The sequence below is a fragment of the Rana temporaria genome, chromosome 4 (genome assembly GCF_905171775.1).
Source record: "Rana temporaria chromosome 4, aRanTem1.1, whole genome shotgun sequence".
In the NCBI taxonomy this organism is placed as follows: domain Eukaryota; kingdom Metazoa; phylum Chordata; class Amphibia; order Anura; family Ranidae; genus Rana; species Rana temporaria.
The window spans coordinates 379,632,572-379,651,158 of NC_053492.1; the positions used below are offsets into that span (position 1 = coordinate 379,632,572).

General features: G+C 42.6%; 1 protein-coding gene across 2 annotated transcripts in view; it reads right to left on the reverse strand.

Annotated features, from left to right (window-relative positions):
• The window catches only part of ACSS1 (acyl-CoA synthetase short chain family member 1), a 218,870-nt gene that overhangs the window by 99,522 nt on the left and 100,761 nt on the right, over positions 1 to 18,587 (reverse strand). For both annotated transcript variants that reach the window (XM_040351016.1, XM_040351015.1), the window contains exons 3-4: positions 17,582 to 17,781; positions 5,090 to 5,265 (exon numbers count right to left, since the gene is read on the reverse strand). In XM_040351016.1, the coding sequence (XP_040206950.1) occupies positions 5,090 to 5,265; positions 17,582 to 17,781 (376 nt within the window). The remainder of the gene's footprint in view (positions 1 to 5,089; positions 5,266 to 17,581; positions 17,782 to 18,587) is intronic.

Sequence of the window (18,587 nt, forward strand, 5' to 3'; positions counted from 1 at the left end):
GAGCCGACACATTCCGTGCACAGGTGAGAGGCACCCCCCCCGCTTAACAACTTTAATGCGCACCCCCCCGCTCAACAACTCTAATGGCCCCCCCCCGCTCAACAACTTCAATTCGCCCCCCCCCACTCAACAACTATGACCCCCCCTCGCTCAACATCTTCGATCCCCCCCAATTCTCGGCTCCAGGGGGCCCCTTCAACACTCAAGCCCAGGGGCCCCCACCACCCTAAGTCCTGCCCTGCATGTGTTATATCAAAAATGTATGTGTGAACTTTGTTTACTTTATACTTGTTTTACGGGTTGTGCTACACCATTGTTGGTAACATCATGCTATATGCTCACAATAACATATACTTATACTTTAGGGCAAAATAGTATCACTTACAACAAAAACAGGGACAGAAAACAAGCGAGATCATGTTTTATATCTCAGTTTGGAATGAGTAAATATTTATTAACCATCCAAACTTTTCTGAATTTACCCGCACAATCACCGGATCAATTAACAATAGTTCTAATGAGCTGCTCTTTTTTACTACTGTATTGAATGCAATAGCAACTAATAGTAAGCCTAAAGTCCCAACGTGCCTTTTAGATTACATAAGTATATATGGCCGCAAGCTATATGTGTCTTAATATAGTACAGAATGCTTTCTGGTATGTTAATCTATACAATTGGTATATGCAGGAAATAGTGGTTGTTTTTTTAAAGCACAGTTCACAGATGAAGACATTGGTAGGCTATAGGCTTACATTTTTAGGTCAGAAACTTAAACGTAAATCCACAAAGACAAAATATAAGAGCTGCCAATGCTGACTTCTAACAGTAGAAAAAGGCTTCATGCTGAGGGAAAATGGTCATACTACATGGCTACATTGTGGATAGGAGACTGATAACTGTAAACAGATTTTGTGGAAAAGAACTGCTATACCAAGAACACGTGGATTATTTATTTAATAGCATAATGTGATAGCTCAATATGACAGTATTATGAGTATAATATTAGAAATCTAATGCCTCGTACACACGACCGGGATTCCCAATGGGAAAAGATCCGTTGGAAATCCCGGGGGAAAAAAGAGAACCTGCTCGGTAACTTTTTCCTCCTACACACGAGAGGTTTTCCCGTGGGGAAAACTCAGATGAGAGCTTTGGTCGGGAATCCCGACCGTGTGTATGCTCCATCGCAGTTTTTCCCATAGGAAAACTGCCAAAAACTGCCGGGAAAAAGTCCGCTAGGAAACCCTATGGGGAAAAAAGAGAGCAGGTTCTCTTTTTTTGTCTGGCGGTTTTTGGGCATTTTTCCAGTCGGAAAAACTGCGAGGAGCATACACATGGCCGGGATTCCCGGCCAAAATCTCTCCTTCGCAGGTTTTCCCATCGGGAAACCCGGCCGTGTGTACGAGGCTTTAGGCTGTAACTTACAGACCCATACATTTACAATGGGTCTTTAAAGGGCCCCAAGTTTAAGGTCTGTGTCTCTAGAGTCTGTTTGTATTGATAGAGTTATTTATGAAATGATATTAAATTTACTTTTTGAATAGCTATTCAAAATGACAAGGTAGGTTTCTCCATTTAGATAGTAATTGGGTTGTCAGCCATTGACATATGTTGGGCAGGTCTAAGTGATAGGAACATCAATATTCATGATTTGTCGACAAACTGTAGAAGATCAGAATCTCTGGTGGTGATTTTGAAAGATGTAACGTCTGGTGATCTAAGTTTAGTTTTCTATTAAGGGATTTCCTAAAATCTTGCAACAATGTTGTCATCAGGTAATCAATAAAGCTGAGGTCCTTATACCATTTAATTGAAAAGGTAATTTATTAAGGTCAACAGTCTCTAAACACTAAGCACCTATATGAAAGTACATGATGGGGCATATAAACACATGGGTCCGGATTCACATACATCGGCGCATATTTATGCGGGCGTAGCGTATCTAATATACGATACGCCGAAGCAGCGCACAGAGGCGAGCACTGGATTCACAAAGCACTCGCTCCCACTCGCTCTTAAAGATACGCTGGGTTTCCTCGGCGTAAGCCAGCGTAGGTGGAAGTGGGCGTGAGCCATGCTAATGAGGCGTGACCCCATGCAAATGATGGGGCAAGCGCCATAGAAGTACTTAAAATGAACGGCGCATGCGCCGTCCCGTGGCCGCATCCCTGTGCGCATGCTCAGAATCACGTCGGAACTACTCTCTAAGATACGACGGATCACTGCCCTACGACGTGAACGTAACCTACGCCCAACCCTATTCACGTACTACATAAACTCTGTTCCCTGGTCCATACCTTTGCATGAGTTGCGCTTCCTATATGGGGAATAACTTTACACCGGACGTACGACTTACGCAAAACGCTTATATTATGCGCCGGGCGCAACTACATATGCATAGAAAATCAATGGGAGCGGCAAATGCGCCCAGCGTAAATATGCGCCCACTATAGGACGGCGTAGGCAAGTTAAGTTGGTCGTAGGAAGCCTATTTTAGGCGTATCTCAGATTGTGGGCACATCGCATAGATACGACGGCGCATAGTTAGACTTACACGGCGTATTTCGAGATACGTCGGCGTAAGTGCTTTGTGAATCCGGGCCAAGATCTTCAATGGTCAAGGTCATAATACTTTGAATATTCACACAACTTAAGGAAGTGGAACACTTGCAGTGTGCGTTATTGTTCACTGGGTGAAGGGTTATAATTAGAAATGTTCTAAGAATGGAGATACTCCATACCCTTCTTCTGAAAGCTGTTAATAACCAGCCTATGGAAATAGGGTATATAGATGACAGGAGAAAAGTCAAGACTAGAGAAATGGCTACAAATGATGTTTTGGACTGGAATTTGTATTTGAATTATATACCTCTTCAGATACACACGACAGCATAGGATACTAAGGACCGCCGCACGACTATATCCGTCCTGACTTTGAAGAGGGATATCTCGGTAATGGCAGCAGCACATGTAAGGGAATAGCCGCGATCGTTAGAGCAAGTGAAATAATTCTAGCCCTAGACCTCCTCTGTAACTCAAAACATGCAACCTGTAGAATTTTTTAAACGTTGCCTATGGAGATTTTTAGGGTAAAAGTTTTACGTTATTCCACGAGTGGGCGCAATTTTGACATGTTGGGTATCAATTGACTCGGCGTAACATTATCTTTCACAATATAAAAATAAAACGGGCTAACTTTACTGTTGTGTTATTTTTTATTAAAAAAAGTGATTTTTTTCAAAAAAAAGTGCGCTTGTAAGACCGCTGCACAAATACGGTGTGACAAAAAGTATTGCAATGGCCGCCATTTTGTTCTCTAGGGTGTTAGAATTTTTTTTTTTATAATGTTTGGGGGTTCTAGGTAATTTTCTAGCAAAAAAATTGTTTTTAACGTGTAAACATTGAGTCTGAAAAACAGGCCCGGGGCTTAAGTGGTTAAAGGGGATCAGTTTTGTAGACCAAATTAATGCTGGGAAAGGGTAACGTTTTGGAAGGCCTGAAACCTAACTGGTTTTAATGATGCAAGCCCTTGAACTGGCATCCTTGGCTCCTAATCCTAGTGAGGTACTAACCTGGAACAAGCAGTCAATACAAATTGTCTGGTTTTAGGTTAGCAGGAGCTACAATTAGTATCAACATCAAAGCCCTGGAGCCTAAAACTTAAGAAAGAAGTCAGAAATGGTGGCACCCATAGTTCGGCCCCCACTTTGAGACACAATGTAATACAGAAAACAACTTCTTACATAAATATGTCTCCCAAATCAATATTTGTTAGATTCAGGCATTATTATGGATGGCCAATCCAGTTGCATAGCAGGATACTTGCAGCCACAAATATGTCTTCAGTGGCCTGATTTGAAACCTATTTCGCTATCCATGAACAAAACTGGCAGATACAGAGAGCCAATGGAAGAGACCTTATGAAAACAACAAACTTTGAAGAAGCAATGAGACAATTGAATTTTCCATTCAGACAATCTGATGTGCTAGTCGATATTTCTTATTCATGAAAGCTGGTAGTCCATACAGACACTGTGTAAACCTACTATCATTTCTGTGGCTTTAAACCAGTGTTCTCCAAACTGCAGCCCTTTGAATGCTTTTATACGGCCCTTGAGGCATTATTCCCCCAACTATCAGCAATAGTGGAGCATAGCTTATGCCACTGACAATAGGGCCCTGTTCTTCCCACTGGCACCATCGATGGAGCACTATTCCTCCCACTGACACTAATAATGGGGCACTATTCCTCCCATTGGCACCATTGATGGGGCACTCTTCTTCCCACTGACACTAATGTTGGGGCACTATTTCTCCCACTGAAACCAATGATGGGGCACTATTCCTCTGCTTTGATTCATCTTCAAGGAAAGGTGAGTATTAAAAAGCCTTTAATATTACCTCTTTATTGGGTTTAAGCATGTGGGTAGCAATCCTGAAATGGGCAACTGTTCTCCAATACAGATCCAGTTGAAATAAATGCACATAACGTATATACAATTTTCTGATTTGCTTTAATAGCACAAAAGTTGAAGTGAAATTAACTGTGTTCCAGTCTGGTGAAGAAAAAGACATAGGCCTCTTTCACACGGGACGGATCCGTGATGATCTGCCCAATGAACCTCCGCTTGCTCAGCAGGGATCGCTCTGCTGATCCCCGCTGAGCCGCCGGATGACAGGGTGGTATCCGCACACTGTGCAAGGATCACCCTGTCAGATCTCCGCTCTCCCTTATGGGGGATCGGATGAGCACGGACCGTCTGTCCGTGTTCACCTGATCCGATCCGCAGACGGATGGAAAAATAGGGTTTTCCTTAGTCTGCAGAATCGGAGGATTGCGGACACGGATGAGATCGGGTGTCAGTGGATGAACATAGGCAATCTCATAGGGATCAAGGTATGTCCCTTTTTCATCCGTACACGGATAGATGACATACGGTCCGCCCGTGTGAAAGAGCCCTTAAATGTAAAATTCTTCTGCACATGACTGGATGTTGAACGTACCCACAGGTGCACATCACTATATTTTTTCAAACATTAGTACATCAAGCTCCACATCTCATGGTACAAGTATACTCAGAAACGTACTTCTTCAAGAGGTATGTCAAGACTACCCATGTGGACTTTGTTCTCTGTCCTCTGTGCAACAAATACATGTTTAATTGAAGGGCAGTTCTTGACAGCTTCATCCACAGTCTTCTTGAATTCAACCACTCGTCCACCCCTCAGACCCTGGTTGAAAGTGATGACGGCTTTGCAGCTTGCTATTGAGATTAAAAAGATTGGACAGATGTTAGAAAAACACATTGCAATATACTAAATATAGGTTTCAGTTACATAAGAATTTGCCCAGGGTTTTCCATGTGAAGCATGTACTTAAATTTCCTTGACCCATTTTCATGTAATAGGTCTTTACTTCTGATATAGTTATTTTGAGATTCAAGTTACTGTGTATTGGAAAGGACAGACTTTGCAGATAAAGTAAATGTTAAATGCCAAGAAGCAAGAATTGCATGTTAACTATGGAGGTCTATGAGGGTGGAAGCCCAACTTCAGCTTTTAATTGAGTTGATGAGGGAATAACTCATAAGCGGCGTAGGTATTCCCTGCCTCGCAGCCCTTGTACGTACAGTTGTGGGGTGGGGAATGTCCAGGTTGCAGATAATTGGCCCAGTACAGGTGACCGCTTTCTGGAGGGCTTGCTCAGTTCATACTAGGACTGTAACATGCACAAGCTCATCATTATCATCATTTAAGATGTTTAAATGATAATACAAGTACAGGAATACCACATGATTCAAATTTTATGAAGAGTAGTAGGGAGATAAAGCCCAAAGTCAAAATGTTCCTTTCAGTTTAGGAGAGCTTTTTTTTTCTTCCAGTTTTACATTATGTTTCACAATGAAAAAAATATATTTGTGTAAATAATTTTTTTTTAAGACAAGATTACATCTGGTTTTTACGGAAAGGACTACGTGCAATGGCCCTATTCTCACAGGTTTGTGACCAAAACACACATATACATGTACACATACTTCAGTTTGACAAGTACAAAATAGTAAAAATGTCATTCATTGACATGTTGGTTGAAGATTTCTAGATTTTATTGTTTGTTTTGCTTTTATTAAAGTGGTATTAAACCCAAAAGCAAACTTTACTATACTGCAGCTTATTATTTCTTAGAGGTGATGGCTACTTTTTTACTTTTACTTGTTTAGGCTTTCCTTCTAATTTTTTATCTAGTAATCCATCCAGCAAGGCTGTTGTTTATCAAAAGAACAAGCTGTTCTGCAGATGTACATAAGACAAACCATTTACTACTGACAGGGGAGCTTATAATGATTGGCTTTTTTTATTTATGTAAAACTTTTATCACAAAAGGAAACAGGTCCCTGTAACTGCTTATAAAGTGTTAACTGCAGTTTGACTTCAATTTTTTTGTGTATTTAAATCAATATATTTTTGGATTTAATACCACCTTAACAATGGAAGCAGAATCGCAGCCTAGGGCAGCAAGCTTGCAAACAAAAAGGAGGAGTGGGACTTTAAATGAAGCTCATGATGGCAAAAATACCAATGTATGTTAAACTTGTTTGATATGTGACATTATTAAATATTTTATATTCCACCACTGTATTCATTTTTTCCATGATGAGCCTCATTTAAAGTCCCATTCCTCCTTTTTGTTTGCAATCTTGCTGCCCTAGGCTGCGATTCTGCTTCCTTTGTCAATTGACAAGGATGGAGGCACTCGCCTCTACCCAGGCATGGCTTCATTTAAAGTCCCAAATTTCCTTCCCCCCCTTATTATATTATGACCACTTTAACAATGTTTCTTCATGGCAGTGTCATATTCAAGTTTGTTCTATAACAGGGGTGCTTAACCTTTTGAAGATTGAGGGTCACTTAAGTGGTTTGGTAACCAGTTGAGGGCCACAATGAAATGAAAAGCTTCAGAATTTAGAATTTAGAATTTTTAATAGCATAATGAACATTTTCCTCCTGCAGCCGCTGAATGTCGGCGGAAGAAAGAGGCTGAGAAGCTGGATTTCAGTGGTTGTAGGAGGAAAATGGAGAGGATCGGTTCCTGTATATTCCACCCCCAAAGCCCCTTCTGTCCAAGTGTAAAACAGAATGGGACAGAGAGGTCACATGGGCCCTCTGGAGCATGGGGCAGGGTCACCATTGTACCCCCTGACACTACACCAGTGGTTGGGGTGTATGGTAAAAACACGTCTCATCTACTGCCCCCCAAACTGCAAATGAAAATGAGCCTTCACTGTCCTGAGCCCCCTATAAGTCTGCTTGCCTTTCACACTGATGCGCTGCAGTTTACAAACACCACAAGTGCAGTGCAGTGCACCTGCGGCTTTCCTGCGAGTTAGCTGTGCTTTGCCATAGACTTCTATTACATCTTGCAGGTGTGGTGCGCTTTCTGAAAGAGCACCAAATCTCCTGCATTCAGAAGTTTTGGTGTGCTTTTAGAAAGCGCACCAAACCCACAGGAGTGTGTTTCCCTGCTTTGAGGTCGAGGGCCACATCAAAGGTTTCCAAGGGTCACATGTGGCCTGCGGCTCACAGGTTGAGCACCCCTGTTATAATACATAGTTTGCTAGTTTCAGGAGGCAATAGATGATCAGTTAAAAAAAAAAAAAGAACAAAGGCAGAATTTGATCAGCTCAAAAATTGCCACAACATCCTAAAAAGTGTACAGTGATTGCCTAATTTGTGATATAAAGGGATCAACAAAGAAGTTATATTGAAATTTTAAAAATACTTAGAGGCAAAAAGCAACCTTGTACCCTTTTGTAAAGTGAGAGGGAAAGGTAATAAATCCTGGAGTATTATATATCTGAGCTACCACTACGAGTATTATGTATTACTATTAAGTATTATGATGCTTTACAGGATCAGTAGAGTCACAAGTAATATTTTAGATATAGATGGAGCATAATGGTTCAAGTATACAGTATATGTCGTGTAAATACCAACAGTGAGATCTCCCTGCCCTAATCCCTAATCTGTTCCTGTCCATCTGGGAGTATTGTGAGTACTCCATCTTTGTTTTCCAGCTCCTCATGTTGTATTGTCTATAATATAAAATAAATAAGATAAACCAACAGGGCCAGAGAAATTTTGGGATGCTCAGCCCCTATAACATAACTCCTCTAAATACAAGTGTTTTAGGCCTTGTACACACGATCAGTCCAAACTGATGAAAACGGACTGAAGGCTGAAGTCTGATGGTCTGATGGACTGATGGTCTGATGGACTGATGGTCTGATGTGCCTACACACCATCAGTTCAAAATCCGATCGAGTTCAACGCGGTGACGTAAAACACAACGACGTTCTAAAAAAACGAAGTTCAATGCTTCCAAGCATGCGTCGACTTGATTCTGAGCATGCGCGGGTTTTGAACCGATGATTTTGCGTACTAACCATTGGTTTTGACTGATCGGTCATCAGTCCATCAGTCCGATTTTAAAGCAAGTTTTAAAACTTTGGTCTGAAGGACAAAAGTCTGATGGGTCATACACACGGTAGGTTTGGACTGATGAAACTGAACTTCAGTCCGTTTTCATCAGTTTGGACTGATCATGTGTACAGGGCCTCAGAACTTGCTTTAAAATCGGACTCATGGACTCCTGACCGATCGGTCAAAACCGATGGTTAGTATGCAAAAGCATCGGTTCAAAACCCGCGCATGCTCAGAATCAAGTCGACGCATGCTTGGAAGCATTGAACTTCGTTTTTTTCAGCACGTCGTTGTGTTTTACGTCACCACGTTGGACTCGATCGGTTTTTGAACTGATGGTGTGGACGCACATCAGACCATCAGATCATCAGTTTGGACTGATCGTGTGTACAAGGCCTAAGGTGGCTTGGAAAAATAGACCATTCCATTTCCGGAACTTCTCTCTTAAATGCAATTGTGTATGCACTACAAACTAACTTTTTTCTTTGTGTTGAGTGCTGTATATCACTCTACAATGGGAGGCTTTTCTTGCCCCCCACCTGTACATTCCCCCACCCTCACATTCCCTCCTATTTCCCCTTTTGCCTCTTTCCTGTTCTTTCCTCTCCCCCCTCTCTCCATGCCACTTCTTACCTAAACCCTATCTTTAAAGCCATTCCTGTGTCCTTGACAACTATATCACCCCACTCCTGTCCACCATCACTCTTGTATGCCTGTTGGGCCATCCCTTTTTGCTTATATGGTCTATCTGACATTCCCATCTTTGTACTGTACACTTATGTATGCAACTAGAAATTGAAACAGAAAACAATCCTGGTGGTGCTGGGGTTAACATCAGCAGCTGCAGATATAAAATTGTTGCTCTGCTCTCCTGCCCTTTCCATCCACATCCTCCAAACTGTTATTTTCGAGAATGCAAAGCCTTCTGTAAATAGAGGATGGTCAGATGAATTACAGGATCTGCCTCCTCCAATCCCAGAATACTTCTGGGAAAGAATGCTATAGGTTCTATGGATGTGAATGAGCCAAACATACAGTAGTTTAGTTGACACACCCCCCTCTCCCTGTCTTCCTAGTGATTGGGCTTGTTTCGGGCAAGGGCTTGGAGCCAGAGACAATTGCTGTCAAAGCTAGTTTATTATTCGTCTCCTTGCTTTAAAAAGGGACATTAGCAGAGGAACTGCCCCCAAGAAATTCCGACCTCTCACGTATATAAGGAAGCCACCACAATGTTAATGCAAGGGACTCATAGATGTATTGCACTGCTGCATGGACTTGGTAGAGACAGCATTAATATTGGGATTATGGTTTAAGTTACTTGCTGGATTTATTCTTTTAATTCTGCTCACTAATTAATGTACTGTGCAATTGTCAACTGAACTCTTGAATAAAGTACCTATTTACTACTAGCAAAAGAGTGCCGTTTTGTTGGGATGCTGGCAGTTGTGCTATTAAGAGCTTGTGTATTGATGTGGTGGCAGGTGCAGTGGTGACATTAGGCAGGGCCGGCCTTAGGTGTTCAGGCGCCCTGTGCGAGCTAATCCTGTGGCGCCCCCCCATCTTCACCCCTTGCCCCCTGGTCACCTAAACATACACAAAGAGGCTGTCCGGGGGCCTCTCTATCCTCTGCCGGGAGCCTGGGGAGTGACAATGAGGAGGAAGAGGTGAGGCAAGAGTCAGCGGAGCCCCTAGGTGGCAGTGCGCCCTAGGAGGCTGCCTTCCTAATCCGCCTAGTGGTAGCGCCGACCGTCCGGCCCGCCTGCGACTCACATTTTGCGAGCTGCGATGGCCGCACGGCGCCCCTGTTGCCCATGGCGCCCTGTGCAGCCGCACAGCTCGCACACCCCAAAGGCCGGCCCTGACATTAGGTCTGGAGTAGGGGATGTGCAGTCACTGTTGGGTGTTGTGGAGGAGGTTTGAAATGATGTGACAAAGAAAAGTGGTGAGGGCAAGGATGCGTGAGTAGTGTTAGAAGTGATAAGATCAGGGGTGGGAATGTAGGGAGAAGAATGGTGAGGGCAAGGGGGGTCCAGAAGAGTGGTGAAAGTGAGAAAGGTGATGGCAGAGTGCTGTGGAAATGGGTCAAAATGTGTGTAGAGCAGGGGTTGTGCAGCAAAGTGTTCAGAGTGGGCTTCAGGGTTGAGTCATAGTAGATAAAAGAGAGGGGGCCCAAGCTGGGCAAGGGTACAGGACAGAGTGCAGGACTGTAGCGTGGTGAGGTGGCAGGGAAGAATGGTGAGAACAGGGGTAGGTAAGTCAACCTGCAGCAGAGTAGTGGTAGTGGGGGCAGAAATGTTTAATTTTGAGAAAAGCGAATACCCATATGAGAGAAGGATAACAAAATCATTACAAAAAAATAAAGAAATTGAGGGGGGATATTTGTGATTAAAGATTGGTTACTCAGTATAAACTTGGGAATAAGGGGGAAAAATGAATAATACCCCTAAGGTGGGGGATATGATGCGCTGTAATATTGATCCTGGGAAAAAGTTTATTGAACGAAATGTGTGGAAAGTGGCATCACAAACACCAGAAGTGACGTCATCGTGCACCAGAAGTGCTGTGGCGGCCATCATCACTGTGGTTTACAAGCGTTTTAGCAAAGTGGATTTTTTTTGTTTGTAAGTGGATTTTTGAATATTAAATATTGGATTTTACCAATACTGCTGCACTCTGGGCCCTTTTTAAATGTCTTGCATGGGGAGAGTCCTAGTATTGAAGAATGGAGGACAGGAAGAAGTGCTGATGTTACAACTTTGCTTATTATAAGAGAGCTTACTGAATAGCATTTTGGTAAGGTGAATGGTGTGACCACAGGGTGATAAGTTGGTTGTTAGTGACATCATCATGTGCGGCGGCAGACCAGAGCTGAACTACGTTTATGGTGCTTGTCTTTATCTATGCTTGTGAGTAGCTACTTTTAATTAATAAATTGGGAGATGCTACACTATGGGCTTCATTTTTCCCCTTAATATGTCTGAGCACTGGCAAGATCCTGTGATTGAAATACTAATGACAGAATCATAGTGGGAGGATATGTGCCTAATAATCTGTGCCCCGTGAAAGTAACAACATGCAAGCTGACCTCCAATACATTGAGGTTTGATACTCTGTTAAAAGGCCTTTTATAATTGGTAGTGCTGGCAACACAGCACAATGCACAAGTTTCTGTTGGACGCATACAGCACTGACACTGTTTATTCATCAGTGGATGGGCTTTCAATATTTTTTATATACTACTGACTGATTTACAGTCGTATTAATGTTTGTATATTTCAATTATGATGATTATTAGCATTGATGCTTATGATTGAAGCAAGGTTTAAAGCGATACTAAAGTATTGTGTTTTTTTTTGTTAAAAATAACAAACATGTCTCTACTTACCTGCTCTGTGAAGTAGTTTTGCACAGAGCAGCCCAGATCCTCCACTTCTTGGGTCACTCTTTGGTGCTCCTGGCCCCTCCCTCCTGTTGAGTGCACCCACAGCAAGGAGCTTGCTATTGAGGCACCCGAGCCGCAGGTCCCTGTGTCCATTCAGGCATGGAGCTGTGGTACAGCCTCTTCCCCTTTCTCTCTTCTATGGCTCACTGACTTTGATGAAGAGCAGCGGGAGCCAATGGACGGTGCTACACTGCTGTCTCATCCAATGAGGAGGGGAGTCCCGGACAGCTGAGTCTCTTGTGCAACATCGCTTTTTATCTTAATGCATAGAATGTATTAAGATAGAAAACCTTTTGCCTTTACAACCTAGCGCAAAACAAATTTTATTTTCATAAAAGGATATGGGTGATCAATCAAAAAAGAGTACAGTAATTTTCATCTTACCAAAAATACATTAGCAATCAATAGAAACTCGGGAAGACCCAAAGTGTCAGGGGTGAGTCCCTTACAGCAAGGATGTCTGAATATATCGATTTACATCTACAACCTCTAGTCACTAGACTTCCTTCTTATTTGAAGGATGCAAAGGATATACTTTCCCTTTTAGAGAATTTGGAATGTAAAGAGTGGTGGTTCCTGGTCACGTGTGATCATGTGTTGTGCATTTGCACTGTTCTATGTGAACTTATTTATGGGTGCCAGGATGGAACTCTTTATTAATGGGAAGATCGGTCCTGAACTCATACTTCGGAGAACATATATTGATGACTGCTTCTTCATTTTGGGTGGGGCTGATGCCTCATTATAAGAGTTCACCCAAAAGTTGAATAATCCAGACTGGAACATGGAGTTTATGACTTTTTATAGTCAAATTCAGGTCAATTATCTTGACTTGAGCATCAGGATTATTGAGGGTAGGATAGAAACAGCAGTATACCAGAAAGAGACAGAATGTACTGTAATGCGTTTGTCCCAGTGGATATATACCATTATCATCCCTGGATTGAAACTATCCCTAAAGAACAGTTTCTGAGTAGGGATGAGCCAAACACACTAACTCCAACTCCAACTCAATACAGTGTATAAATATATATACAACACCTGGGATGCATATATATCCTCTACACACTGTAACTGTAACTGACTAGCCTGCCTGCCTGCTCTATCTAACTCCAAAAAATGACACTCTCTCTCTTTCTCTCTCTCTCTCTGTAAACCACCAACACACTACACAAGGCCGACTTCCAGGCAGCATTATATAGTGTGGGGCGTGTACTAAACCCCCTGAGCTATAATTGGCCAAAGCCACCCTGGCTTTGAGCAATTATGGCTCTCCATTTTTTTACGCGCTGTGATTGGTTAAGCATGCGGGTCATAGTGCATGCTTGGCCAATCATCAGCCAGCAATGCACTGCGATGCCGCAGTGAATTATGGGCCGTGACACGCCACTCTAATTTGGCGCGAACGGCCCAAAACGCTTGTAATTCGACGAACGTTTGAACATACGATGTTCGAGTCGAACGTGAGTCCGACTCGAATACGAAGCTCATCCCAATTTCTGAGGTATAGGAAGAACTGCTCAAATGTGATCACTTGTGAACAACAATAGTCAGAAGGCTTGAGATCAAAGCTTCTAAAAAAAATGTAAACCCCAGATTGTGGAAAGAGCATATAGAGATGCTTTGAAGGCAGGAGGAAAAAAAACTTTTGTGTGACAAGGGGGTGCAAATGAGGAGTAAGAACCCCCTATTTGTATTTTTCCCAATTGTAAAAGCAAGGGGACAGGGGAAAGATTATCAAGCAATATTGGATCCTCAGGACGATATTACCAAAAGGCCCCACCCTTGAGGCTGGGTTCACACTATTGCGAAATAAAACTGCTCAGGCACTCCCACCCTCGATGAAGAAGAGTTACAACCTTCGAAATGTGTAATGCCCTGTACACATGATCGGTTCGTCTGATGAAAGCGGACCGATGGACTGTTGTCATCGGACAAACCAATCGTGTGTGGGCCCCATTGTTTTTTTTTCCCATCGGTGAAAAAAAATAGAACCTGTTTTAAATTTTAGATTCCATCAGATATCCGATTGTGTGTACAGGGCATTAGGCTTTCAGTGGAAGAATGTGAAAATGAAGGAGATACATTCAGTTATTTGTCTTTGGGTGCCGGCCTTGGACAAGAGTTGTGTATCCTGGATGTGTATCCCTTTAAATGCTTGCAAACTAGTGGCTTTGTAAGTAGGATTTTATCTTTCTTATAAAAACGTGTTCTTTATACTGCACAAAGAGAGTGCTGTGTCCCCTTATGTTTTGTGAGGAAAGTGGGGACCCCGACCTGAGGGTTAAATAGCAGTGAAGCAGCATCAGCCTGAGGATGGAAGGAAGTTTGAGGGCAGGAGCTGATTGCAAAGATGGAGCAGCCCCGTGAGGGATACAGGATCCCCAGTCACAACTCTGCCAGGGAGACAATGCTGGACTGCACTGCAAATGAGGAGTAGAGACGGGAGTAGACCACCACTGCTCATTGACAGCAAGGTTTGAAGAGAGATTGTTGCAGGTTGCAGAATCTGTGGGAGTCCAACATTGGCTATTACCATCTGACTGGTGTGGTATATACTGTTTATTAAACTAAAGATCCTTGGACTGCTGTCCAAACAGGTAGCTGTTTAATAGTGAATAAGCTGTGCTGTTGAGCAATATACTTCAATAATAAGTTGTGTCTCTGTGAATTAAAGTGTTACTAAAGCTAAAAACTTTTTTTACCTTAATGCATTCCCTGCATTCCTTTTCTATTTCTCTGTTCCCCCTTTCCCTGTGAGAAGGGGAAGAGATGGCAGAATAGATCCAGTGCTGTGCACGGCTGCATCTATTCTCCTCTTTTTTCCTGTTCACACAGCACTCAAGCAGCAGCTGGTACCATTGGCTCTGGCTGCTGTCAATCAAATGCAGTGAGGAGGAAGTGGGGAGCGGGGCTAAGCCCCACTGTGCAAGTCTATGGACACATGTGCATTCATAGCAAGCTGTTTGCTATAGGGACACACCAAGAAAAGGCGGAGCCAGGATCGCGACAGGTGGCCCCAGAAAAGGTTGATCGGGGCCACTCTGTGCAACACCACTCAACAGAACAGGTTTGTTACTTAAATAAAATAAGTGACTTCAGTAACACCTTAAAGCAGAGTTCCACTCAAAAGTGAAACTCCTGCTTATCCGTCTCTTTCCCTCCTCCGGTGCCACCGGAGGGGGAGGGAGGAATGGGTACCCCATTTCCGGGAGAAGATTAGCCCCCTCCTCCGCCGCCAGACCAATTAGAAAGAGCAGCTTGCTTCGCGCATGCACATTAGGGAATCGGCTGTGAAGCCAAAAGTCTTCACTACTTGGTTCCCTTCCCAGGAATGGCAGCGGCTGCACCCGACAGCTGATCCGAAGATCGGCTGGGGTGCCGACATCACGGCTCCCCGGACAGGTAATTGTCCATATATTAAAAGTCAGCAGCTGCAATATTTGTAGCTGCTGACTTTACATTTTTCATGGGGGACTGGACCTCCTCTTTAAGCGTTTTTATATGCTGGGGTTATTCACTACTGACTGATTTAGGTATTTGGTAAATTATTCATAGAAGTGATGTGGCGGCAGGGGGATCCAATGTGTGGATAGATATCCCCGCTGTTCACACTACTCTTTCCATACTGTACATATGACCTTTACTACCTTTTCATTTTCCGTTTAAATGTGTGAACATATTCTGTGTTATAAGTTAAACAAGGGAAGGGCTCTAATCAATTTTATCTATAGTGTGGGATAATAAAAATGAATTTATTTTAAGCAAAGTTGGTGTAAGAGGAGAGAGTTACACGAAAGCTGCCAAGTCTCCAGTACTTGGAATATATTAGCCTGATATGATGACAGAACACATTCACAAACCAAAATAGAATCATGACTGATCAGCCGTGGACTCCAGCAACCATAGATTAACAGAAAAGAAAGTGTTACGCTATCCTTTTCTCAGAACAACATTTATAAATCATCCTCTTTAACACAGCTGTCCAACACTTACTACTGCAAGTTAGATTCCCATTCTATTATCTCATTCATGCCTGCAGGGCTCCTCTTGGCCTGGTCTATATAATCATACTGCTCATTCCAAACGCAGTTCTCTTCATTTCCACAGTTTCCCAACAACCCTGAAAATTGAAATGGCTGAAAAAAGCTGATTGTGAAACAATGATCGTGTCCATTAAAAACGAGGATTAAATAAATGCTGCAGACAATAGCGGAGATCACTTGGGGAAATGCCTCTTTCAGATGTAAAGTAACTTCATTATAAACTCAAGTTGGTTAAAAAAGACACAGAATAAATCAGGGGTCTTCAATCTTTTCAGAACAAAGGCCACATCATATATTTGGGGGGTGGGAGTGAAAAAACATTTTATAAATGGCCCCCTTTTCATCCAGGATTGCCCATCAGATTTCCCCATTTTATCCAGGAGTGCCCATCGGGTACCCTCTTTGTAACCAAGAGTGCCCATCAGAGCCCCCTCCTGCATTTAAGAGTGCCCATTATATTTCCCCCTTTCATTCAGGAGTGCCCTCCTTACATCCACGTGTGCCCAGCAGAGATCCTCATTATATCCATGAGTGCCAAGAAGAGTCTGTCCTATCTTTCAGGGGAAAAAGCAGCAGGTGGAAGTTACGAGGCGCAGCTTTTCTGTAAATTCTGGGGGCAGGGCAATTGTGTTAAGCCGCGTACACACGACCATTTTTAATGTCCTAGAAAAAAATATGTTTTTCTCAACGTGATTATTGTCAAGCCTGCCTTGCATACACACGATCGTAAAAAAAAAATGCTTGAGCAAAGTGCGGTGACGTACAGCACGTACGACAGCGATATAAAGGGGAAGTTCCATTCAGATGGCGCCACCCTTTGGGCTGCTTTTGCTGATTTTGTGTTAGTAAAAGTTTGGTGAGAGACGATTGGCGCTTTTCAGTCTTCGCGCTTTTCAGTCTTCGTGCTTTTCAGTCTGTTACAGCGTGACGAATGTGCTATCTACATTACAAACGCTAGTTTTTCCAGAACGAGTGCTCCAGTCTCATAACTTGATTCTGAGCATGCACGTTTTTTTCCCGTCGTTAAAGCCTACACAGACGTGAAAAATGACAATGTGAAAAAAGACGAGATAAATTAGAGCATGTTCTAAATTTTTAATGCCCATTTTTCACGTCGAGAAAAATGCTCTGGAACCCACACACGGTCGTTTTTAATGACCATTTAAAAAAATTTCATTTTTCACATTATGAAAAACAGTAATGTGTATGCGGCATAATTGTTTTTTAGGAAACAACTACGGTGGGGAGGGAGAGAGGGATCTGCATTGAGGAGATGGAGGCTCACAGCTGGCTGGCAATGGATGCACGGGAGATGTATTACAATACACAGACCAACACTACTGCCAACCAGCCAGGGTATTTCCACAAAGAGTTGATGTGGGTTGGTTAAAATATTGTAGCAAGCCGGATGTGGCCCATGGGTCATTGCTTGGAGACTCCTGGTAAAAAAAGAAGTATTCCTTCCCTAATGCTAAATAGGAACCTTCTTGTTTTCTAAGAAAGTACCGTAATTTTTGTTGCCCTAGGCCTTCTTATGCCCTAATTTGGCCAAGCAAGTACCAATGATAACAAAATACAACAGATAAAAAGAAAAACTAGTATGTTCCCACTTACCGTCATTGATTCTTCCCGATAAAGATTCAGCACTGAAGCCAGCGAACACTATGGTGTGCACTGCACCGATTCTGGCACAGGCTAACATGGATGCCACAGCTAGAGGCGACACAGGCATGTAAATGGCCACCCTATCCCCCCTCTGTATGCCATGCTTCTTCAGTGTGTTGGCGATTCGACACGTGGTATCAAGAAGTTCTCTGTAAGGAAACAATTAGATTACTAGTCTTAAATTTTTGTTAGCATTTCATTTTTCAACAGTGCAAGAACTTGTAAAATTAACACATTTGTGTGGAAATTTTGGTCAATTTGTTAATGTTTCTAAACATATTCCAAAAAATACCAATCACAAAATCAATGAAGTGTCAATAAATATTAAAGATGAATTTCAGGTGTGGATGTGTTATACATACAGTAGTTTCTTTGGTCCATCTTGGCGCAAAATAACTATGTACAGTATATACTATACTTGGCTAATGCCCCAGAAAGCTGGAAATCACTGAAGTAGGCACCTTTTGCTTCTGGGTCCCACTGCTACATTCTGAACATGAGAGGTCAACTGCTCGGCATGGGAGCTATTTAGAGAATGCATTGCATTTTCTGAATGAATGCAAGGTGTTCACTGAATGGACCAAGGTGGAGAGTGTGACATCAATGTCCCTCCTCCATTTTAACTGGCAGATTCACTAATAAGTTCACCTGGACCAAGCTGTGTTGGGGAACATGTTTGCATGTCAGCTCAGGGAGCCATGATAAACTGTAAGCCTAGGTTCACACTAGTGTTGCTGCATAATCATGCGTTTTTGCTTTTTTTACACATTTTCACGCTTCATGCATTCATTTGTAGGAGGAAGAGACTACGTGTTAAATACAAGACCCTGCCAAAAACACATGTACATGCACTTCTCATATTTTTTTTTAATGACACTGAAGTGTATAAGGCCAAAACACACATTGCTGCACCAAAAGAAGCACATATTTAAAAAAATTGCACTGCAACCATGTT